This window comes from Helianthus annuus, chromosome 16 (assembly GCF_002127325.2).
Source record: "Helianthus annuus cultivar XRQ/B chromosome 16, HanXRQr2.0-SUNRISE, whole genome shotgun sequence".
NCBI lineage: Eukaryota > Viridiplantae > Streptophyta > Magnoliopsida > Asterales > Asteraceae > Helianthus > Helianthus annuus.
In genome coordinates, this window is record NC_035448.2 from 11,294,018 (window position 1) to 11,302,961 (window position 8,944).

The window sequence follows — 8,944 nt, forward strand, 5'->3', positions numbered from 1 at the left end:
AACGTGGCCAGGTCCGAGTTCTACATGTCCCTTCATGGTACCAAGTTGCAGATATTTTTACTAAGGGACTGCCTCGGATATTATTTGAAGATTTCAGAGACAGTCTCAGCATCCGGTCTCCTCCCGCTTCGACTGCGGGGGTATAATAGCGTATATATCTTTAGTATGATTGTATAGCATTTAATGTAATTATTCTTCTATTTATCTCTATCCTAAAATAGAGGAACCGAATGTAATTATAAATATCAATATGTCATTGTAAATCAATAGAGAAGGATACGGTTTACATTCTATCAATTAATTAACTGTTTATAAGTTTTAATTGAATGACACACAATGAAGGATTAAATCATCTAATGGTCTTTTTTATCTAGCTTTTGTTCTAAGTTTTATATGTTGATGGACATATACTTCAACATGACTAACCAGAAAGAAAATCAACATGTTTAACATTTCCAAATTTGTTTAACATAAAACAACTTATCATAATGATGCATGTTATAGCTGCAAACAAGCCTATCGAGCTCAAGCTCGAGCTTAGATCATTGGATGTGCTTGTACTTAACTGGATGACGTTAGAAACATTTAGATACAAAATTTAAACTCGGGTAGTTAAAACATCCATCAAAACTATGTTTAACAAAACGAGCTTGATTAGCACCATGATCGAAAAACACAATTAAACAAACACGAAAGGTTTACAAAACCATGATATCAATATCTTATTCTCACTAACCGCCCATGCTTAAGAAAAACACCTCTTCCTCTAAACGGGCTAAAATCCTCAACTTTCTGAATGTGGTCATGACCTATTCACAAATAAGAAAGTTCCCGTCTCAAATAACATTTTAATTGTCTTAATTATAATTTATTTATTTATTTATTTATTTATTTATTTATTTATTTATTAGAAATATAAAAAGTGAAAGGTAAAATGGCATATGTAGCCCCATACCTACAAACCAAGCTTGCTTCTCATCTCCATAAAGAACTCATAAATCTTCTTCGAATCAGGAAGAGTTTTGGAGACACTTTCCCTTTGCATGCACCTTTTGGCCCATGCAATCAACTTTGGGCACTCTTTTTCAATACTATAATTCCCAAGGGTCTCAAATGTATAAAACCAACAGTAAAAGGTCACAAGTGCAATATCTGCATACCCAAAGGACTCTCCCATAAAATATGGTTTTTCCCCAATCTGCCCTTCCAACACCTTCAAAATCTCTATGAATTCCTTCTTTGCCTTTTCCTGCTGTTCACCCTTTAATGTCCCACTTTTCTTTAATGCATCATAAACCTATATGTTTTCCAATTTAAACAAACGATCGATGAAGTTTTATACTTGTAGTAATTTCAATTCATTCATATTAAAACGTGTTTGTTCGAGTTATTGATAAAATTACAACATCAACTAGGGAGGTACGAGCGATCTCAAGGGGTGATCTGGAGGAGATCTAAAGTCGAAGGACTAAACGAGTAAAATAATAATTAAAGTTATTTAATTATTATTTGCACTAGTGTCTAGTGACACTTTTTACATCTCCGAAGCGTGACAATAGAAGAAAGATTAGGTATATGTACCTTTTTGTCGACATAGTCAGCCCAAAACCTAGCTTGAGCTCTAGTGTAAGGATCGGAAGGCATCAATGGGGACTTATCCTTCCACGTCTCGTCAATATACTGAACAATAATACACGACTCATTTATAGGTTTTCCCTTGTGTATAAGAACCGGGATTTTCTTGTGAACCGGGTTCATCTCAAGAAGCAACGTGCTTTTATCGGGCAAGTCTTGTTCTTTGTAATCATACTCGATACCCTTTTCAGCCAAAGCGATTCTTACCCTCATTCCGAACATGCTTGGCCAAAAATCCAACAAAATGACCTCAGATCCCACCATTTGATCGAAATGTTGTTCTTGAGTTCAAGAACGATTAGGGTTTTTTTTTTTTTTGCTTTATACTAGCATTTGAAATCTTGATTGATGTCACTTATAACAAAACCTGACCCTACAAAATCGTATGGGATGTTTGAAAGCTAACAATAGAACTAAAATTAAGGTTCATCATGTTATAACACTTTTGACTTGGTATATGTACTTTTCGTAGAAACATCTTTGTATTAGTTATGTTTATAATATAATTAGAAGGATTAGAAAGGTATTGATTATGTTCAATTCTATTATGGTGAAATACAATGCATTAATTATATCAGTTATGTTTATGCTACAATTTGTAAATTTATTTAGTAAGTTAACTATGTGGGCCACGGGTATTTAAGTTCCACCTATGATGTGTCCGGGTGAGTTTTCCCCTTCAGGTCTCAATTTCGAGTCTGGGTGATAGGGGTTTCTCATTGAGGGGTTTAAATTGAGGATCTGTTGTGCGAGGTGGCTCTCTAGCGCGGACCCGGTTAGGACAATGTATGCTAGACCTCCCGACATTCGCGAATAATTCACACCTTTCAAAAAAAAATTATGTTGCCACTCATCTCTAGATCAAGTGGTGGAAGGCGTGCATCTCTCTTGGGAAGTGCAGGTTCAATTCTCACTTTGTGCAGAGTGAGACATTGGTGGACTCGAGTTACTCTCGGAGTACTTCGTTTGGTCCAGTGAGTGCCCTGAAAGTGCTCGGGATTAATTTTGTTGGTCGTTAAAAAAAGTAACTTAATTATGTTTATAATATATTAGGTATCTAAATAATAAAGAGATAATATTAAATATTTATGCAAGGGGGAAATATATAAGAGATAAGGCTTGAATATATTCTTATTTAGGAATTGTTATATTCTTATCAATGAATAAGCTTGTGTTATACATAATAATGATAGATAAGTTATATATTTCTCAAGGATTAATTACATGGTTAGTATCTATGGTATGTCTATATTATGACTTTAATACATATTTGTTGAAAACTACACAATTGGTCTCAAGTTATGCATAAACGTAACATGGTTGATTCAAAGTCATGCATGAAAGTAACACGGAAAACATATGTGGTATGTCTATATTATGACTTTGATACATGTTTATTAGAACTACACCATTGGTCTCAAGTGATGCATAATCGTAACATGGTTGGTCTCTGGCCAACTTTGAACCAACTATGTTTAAAGTTGTTCACGAGCCGAACCGAGCAGAGCTAGGGCAAAACTCGGGCTCGGCTCGATTATAAACCGAGTTGGCTCGGCTTGGCTCGGATTTGAAACCGAGGTGCAAATCTAAGCTTAGGTTCAGCTTGGTTTTAAACCGAGCTAGCTCGGCTCAGCTTGGGTTGGCTCGATTTTGAATAGAAAAATTAATACATGGCTCTCAAAATTCAGTAATCTAAAATATTATTCAATAATTCAAAAGAACATATCCAAAATAAGCTCAAACTAATACATTACAAGCCAAAATCAAGTTTAACAACACAAAATACGTTTCTTAACTTCAACGAAACACAATAGAAGTTCATTAGCATGGTAATCAACCTTTAAATGTGGTATACATATCAAATTACACTCTTAATCACATATAAATAATAATCAGATTTTGTGATATACTTAATCGAGTATGTATATTATTGTAGTACATATTAAAACTCAATGGTTATTATTATCTATATAACATTATCTATATAACATAATCTATATAACATTTGCAAAGACGCATGAACAGTAGGTATAATATTATTTTAATATTTTTTTTTTGCCTATCAGTCCCTTATGCTATTTCTTTTTGGCCCCTTTAGGTTTCAGCTTTTATTGCTCCAGTCCTTCTTCTTTGTTAATATATTTATTATTTTTCTATCCCCCCCCCCCCCCCTTGCTACTCCCTTTATTTTTGTAATTAGTAATTTTAGCCCTTACTCCATTTTACATGTTATACAAACTAACCCCTCTAATTTTCAACATTCTAGCTTTACCCATGTATCACATATAATATACGTTTTCAACCTATTAAGTTTTTTACTAACTTAATTTTCGTTCAGTAACTTTCGTTCGCTAATTTGTCGTTGTCTTTAAAAACTTTGTAAAACCTTTTTTACTCCCTCAAGTCTCTAAAGTTTCGAGCTTACACCTACACGTTACATTGAAATCATCAAATATGTCTAAATGCGTCCAGTCCTTCTTCTTTGTTAATATACTTATTATTTTTCTATCCCCCCCCCCCCCACAAAGAAAGACAGGCGAAAAAGAAAAGGGGAGTGCAACAACTTCTTTTCATATTTGCTGCCCCCTTTATTTTCGGAATTAGTAATTTTAGCCCTTACTCCATTTTACATGTTATACAAACTAACCCCTCTAATTTTCAACATTCTAGCTTTACCCATGTATCACATATAATATACGTTTTCAACCTATTAGGTTTTTTTACTAACTTAATTTTCGTTCAGTAACTTTCGTTCGCTAAGCTGTCGTTGTCTTTAAAAACTTTGTAAAACCTTTTTTACTCCCTCAAGTCTCTAAAGTTTCGTGCTTGCACCTACAGGTTACATTGAAATCATCAAATACGTCTAAATGTGTCCAGTCCTTCTTCTTTGTTAATCTACTTATTATTTTTCTATTCCCCCCCCCCCCCCCAGAGAAAGACAGGCGAAAAAGAAAAGGGGAGTGCAACAACTTCTTTTCATATTTGCTGCCTCCTTTATTTTCGTAATTAGTAATTTTAGCCCTTACTCCATTTTACATGTTATACAAACTAACCCCTCTAATTTTCAACATTCTAGCTTTACCCATGTATCACATCTAATATACGTTTTCAACCTATTAAGTTTTTTACTAACTCAATTTTCATTCAGTAACTTTCGTTCGCTAATTTGTCGTTGTCTTTAAAAACTTTGTAAAACCTTTTTTACTCCCTCAAGTCTCTAAAGTTTCGAGCTTACACCTACAGGTTATATTGAAATCATCAAATACGTCTAAATGCGTCTAGTCCTTCTTTGTTAATATACTTATTATTTTTCTATTCCCCCCATTAATTTAGCCCTTACTCCATTTTATATGTTATACAAACTAACCCCTCTAATTTTCAACATTCTAGCTTTACCCATACATATAATATACATTTTCAACCTATTAAGTTTTTTACTAACTTAATTTTCGTTCAGTAACTTTCGTTCGCTAATTTGCCGTTGTCTTTAAAAACTTTGTAAAACCTTTTTTACTCCCTCAAGTCTCTAAAGTTTCGAGCTTACACCTACATGTTACATTGAAATCATCAAATACGTCTAAATGCGTTTTCCATATTTTTTACGCATTACGTAACGATTGGACTAATACATTCGATATTTACGACGTACTCGCGCTGCAACGCGCGTGGGTCGTATTTTTTTCATATTTTTAATGCATTACGTAACGATTAGACTAATACATTCGATATTTGCAATGTACCTGCGCCGCAATATTCTTTTGAACATATTAGAACTTTATTTTTTGGTTTCTTTTTTTGGTTACTAGAGTGAGTATCGGTACCATAATAAGGCATAACAAATTAACAATACCAATTGAATTCCTCTTTCCGTTGGTACATAAAATGTCGGTACCACACTAATTGAATTGATACCGATAGAAAACCTGTTGCGTAGCGCGGGTTATTCCTCTAGTTATAATTCTAATTTTGAGATGATGAAAATAGCAAGATGAAATTCACACGATCACATAAGTTGTCATATTATAATTGTGGTTGCTATATGATTATTCAAAACTACTTTTAACAGAAAGTACCACTTGTATAAACATATTAAACATTCCATAACGTTGCTAGTTCAAGCAAACAGCCATACACAACTTATTAAACATAAAACATAAAACATCCCATAACCGTTCAACGTTAACTAAAGACCATTAGAGCCCGCAAAACCACCCAGATTACAGTCCGGTATAACGTTCCTGAGTCGTGTACCACGACCCTGTGGCAGACCAACGAGCCCACGAGGTCCAAGATTAGGAAAAAGATCGTAATCACCGCCTATTATTCTCGGGAAGCCCATACCCGACGGAGCAAAAGGATGTCGTCTTCTTCCCATAATACTCGCAGCTGATCTCCCAGCAATCTTCCTTCTTTTATTAGCCTCCCAACTGTTAGCAAATCTAGTTTTAAAACCCGTTCCACTGTTTAAACCCGCAACATTCCCAAACTGCTCGATGTACTTCTGTTTCCACAAATCGTCACTCGATGCCAGATACCTCAGTTCCGAGCAAACACAGCTCACTTTTGCTATCTCCACGCCAGAAAGCGATTCAAGAATCTTGAGTTTAAGTTCGGTCGGTAGTTGCATAAAGCAAGGTGGAACTTGGAGACCCGCTTTCTCACATAAGTCGATTAGTAGTGGTAACGAAATCCCGTCTTTTATTTTTCTCCAGAACTCAAAAACGTGTTTCTCCGGTTCGACGTTAGCGATCTCATTGTTCTCCGCCATGGTTGCAACCACCGCCCCACAGTTTGCCCATACGACGTTCAAAAACGGTACCAGTTTGTCTTCGTCTATGAGCACCGAGTGCACCATCGTTCCATTGACCAAAGACCCATAAACCTTGCAGTACTTTCCTAGGTTTTGAAACTTGATCTTGACCGTTTCGACGTTACCGCCAGGAACAATTATCTCGGGAAGAGTGTAGTGAACTGAAGCGAGATACCAGTTATCTTTGACACCGAAGTTATTACCATCTTTTAACATATTTGACACAGGATCGATCTCCACAAAGCCGGATTCTAACAAAACGGCATGAACTGCAACCCGCAAAAGCTTGCGATTAAGACCATCGGAATCACGTAATTCCTCTGTAAAAACTTTCCTGAGAAAACCAGGTACGGAAAACGACTTTCCGACCTCGTTAATAGCGCTACTCTCGCCGTCTTCTATTTCCATATATTCCGCTATCTCTTCTGCGTTGGAATTATCACCAGAATCAACTTTTTCAGAAGCAACGGTGTTTAACGTTTCATCTTGCTTACTGGAAGCGGGAATTACGGTTTGGGGATTTTGAGATTGTCGGACTTTTTCAGAAGCAACGGTGTTTAACGTTTCATCTTGCTTACTGGAAGCAGGAATTACGGTTTGGGGATTTTGAGATTGTCGGGATACGGGTGCTGTGGAAAATCCGTTAGGGTTTGTGGTGAAGTAGACGAGATCACCGGATGTGATCCCGATTGATTGAATGGATTCTTGTGAAGATTCGGTTGTAAGTTGGTCTTTTCGATTTAGAGAAAAATGTATGGTAGACGACGTTGAAGCAGAGGGAAGTTTCTGGGACACGAGTTCTCGAAGTTGTTGTAGACTGCAAGGATTAGGGGTTTCTATTTTTAGGGTTTCTTTGGTTTCAACGGATCTGAGTCGCAACTTCATGATTTTATTGTAATCTGCAAAAAGTAAAAACACAAATAAGAAAAGAAATAAACATATTTCAAAACTGTAAAGTGAATGGAGTTTCTTCAATTAAATCAAGAACCGGATGGGATTATAACAGCAACGTCGTTTCATAATTCATACCATTGAAAATAGAATATAACTAACCATCTGGTTATACCTAAAATAGCAAAACCGGAAACAAAAAAAAAAAAAGCAAACTTCTTGATCTTAATAATCAATGAAAAACTGAAAAGGAACTTATATAGCATGTTTGATTCTGATGTTTTCAATTCTCTTCTAGTATGCACACATATAACTCGAACATGAAACGCGTCGCGCGATTATGTATCTTCCAATCTTATGCAGCCACCAATCTTCAATACATAAAGTAAGCAATTTTCCATAAAGTTTGAAGTCAAATACTATGCAGTTATAGCGGTCCAAAATCGAATAGCGGTCAAGGTCCGCTATATGATATATAGGTTATAGCGGTGGTATAGATGTGATATAGCGGCAAATTTATACCATGCATAAAATATATATATATATATAAATATATCTTTGAAAAATATTAATAGTAATATCAAAAATTCAAATTCATAGTAATATCATTCCATAATCAAAAACATGTTGCAAATCTAACCTAATTTAAGAATTAACACAATCAAACACCTACCTGCGTTACTGTGTTGCCTCATTCTATTGCGTTACTGCTATAACCGCTATATCGGTTTCCAAATAGCGGTATTTAGCGCCGCTAATAGCGGAACCGCTATAGGCCACCGCTATTTAGACCGCTACACACCCTGAGGTCCGCTAACCGCAATAGCACCGCTATTGACTGATATGGTGAAACTTATAAATTCTAAATATTGATATTACAGTAAAAAATTAAAGATCATACTGAAGTGTAATTAATTAATTTACACACAAAAAGCTAAAATGATATGTTGTAAACTCCAGAACCAAAATTAGGGCACTGATTAACTAAAAGCACAGGTAAATTTCCCAAATCAATACAGTTCCAAACAGAACCCTAGATCCTGAGCAAACCTGGATGTCTATTACGACTACTAAATTACAGGTTCTGATGTCTCTATATCTGAATCATGATGATGTTTCTAAATGCTAATATTGGTTTTGGTTATGTAGCATAATCCAGCAGTTAATTGTCCATTTCAAATGATGAAATACATCAGAACAAACCTGAAAATGATTCAATTAAAGAAAAAAATGATAGACTCACTGTTATCGGCGACGAATGGAGGATATCGAACGGACGAGCGTCGGAGAATACTTGAGAAGGCAATCCAACTTCACCCACAAGTTAATAAAATTATATTCTCATAACATAGTCGGTCCCTATAACATAGTCCATCTCGTTTGGGCTTTTGCCAGGTTAAGGTTAGTCAAAGGTTTTATTTTTCGTCATTTACTCTGTGTTCCCGAGTTTCATTAATTAAATGAAAGAAAAGAAAAGATTTGGAAGGAAATAATTTTTAGTTGTGTTCCAGAGTTTCATTAAAAGAAAGAAAAGAAGAGAAAATAAGAGATTTTTTTGGTAAAATTAATCTTTCCAAATTGGAAAGAAACGGAGAGAAAGAAAAGAAA

General features: G+C 35.3%; 2 protein-coding genes across 3 annotated transcripts; both read right to left on the reverse strand.

The window, feature by feature from the left end:
- Nucleotides 1-570: 570 nt before the first annotated feature.
- On the reverse strand, nucleotides 571-1,971 carry LOC110915982 (probable glutathione S-transferase). Its single transcript, XM_022160731.2, has 3 exons — nucleotides 1,582-1,971; nucleotides 956-1,297; nucleotides 571-809 (listed from the first exon to the last, which is right to left on the reverse strand). Exons 1-2 carry the CDS (start codon nucleotides 1,897-1,899, stop codon nucleotides 956-958), a joined length of 660 nt encoding a protein of 219 aa, XP_022016423.1. The 5' UTR covers nucleotides 1,900-1,971; the 3' UTR covers nucleotides 571-809.
- Nucleotides 1,972-5,653: 3,682 nt separating this feature from the next.
- On the reverse strand, nucleotides 5,654-8,703 carry LOC110918487 (F-box protein SKIP22). 2 transcript variants are annotated; one of them, XM_035986035.1, is made up of 3 exons: nucleotides 8,580-8,703; nucleotides 7,080-7,344; nucleotides 5,690-6,980 (listed from the first exon to the last, which is right to left on the reverse strand). In XM_035986035.1, exons 2-3 carry the CDS (start codon nucleotides 7,328-7,330, stop codon nucleotides 5,819-5,821), a joined length of 1,413 nt encoding a protein of 470 aa, XP_035841928.1. In that variant the 5' UTR covers nucleotides 7,331-7,344; nucleotides 8,580-8,703; the 3' UTR covers nucleotides 5,690-5,818. The 2 variants fall into 2 exon arrangements, with proteins under 2 accessions (XP_022018484.1, XP_035841928.1); XM_022162792.2 differs by having other exon boundaries at nucleotides 5,654-7,344.
- Between the last annotated feature and the right edge of the window lie 241 nt (nucleotides 8,704-8,944).

Excerpts from the sequence above, each read along its gene's own strand:
- LOC110915982 (XM_022160731.2), bottom strand. The coding sequence starts at position 1,899 with ATGGTGGGATCTGAGGTCATTTTGTTGGATTTTTGGCCAAGCATGTTC. Across the intron at positions 1,298-1,581 it reads CTGACTATGTCGACAAAAAG|GTTTATGATGCATTAAAGAA; the intron begins GTACATATACCT and ends GAAAACATATAG.
- LOC110918487 (XM_022162792.2), bottom strand. The coding sequence starts at position 7,330 with ATGAAGTTGCGACTCAGATCCGTTGAAACCAAAGAAACCCTAAAAATA.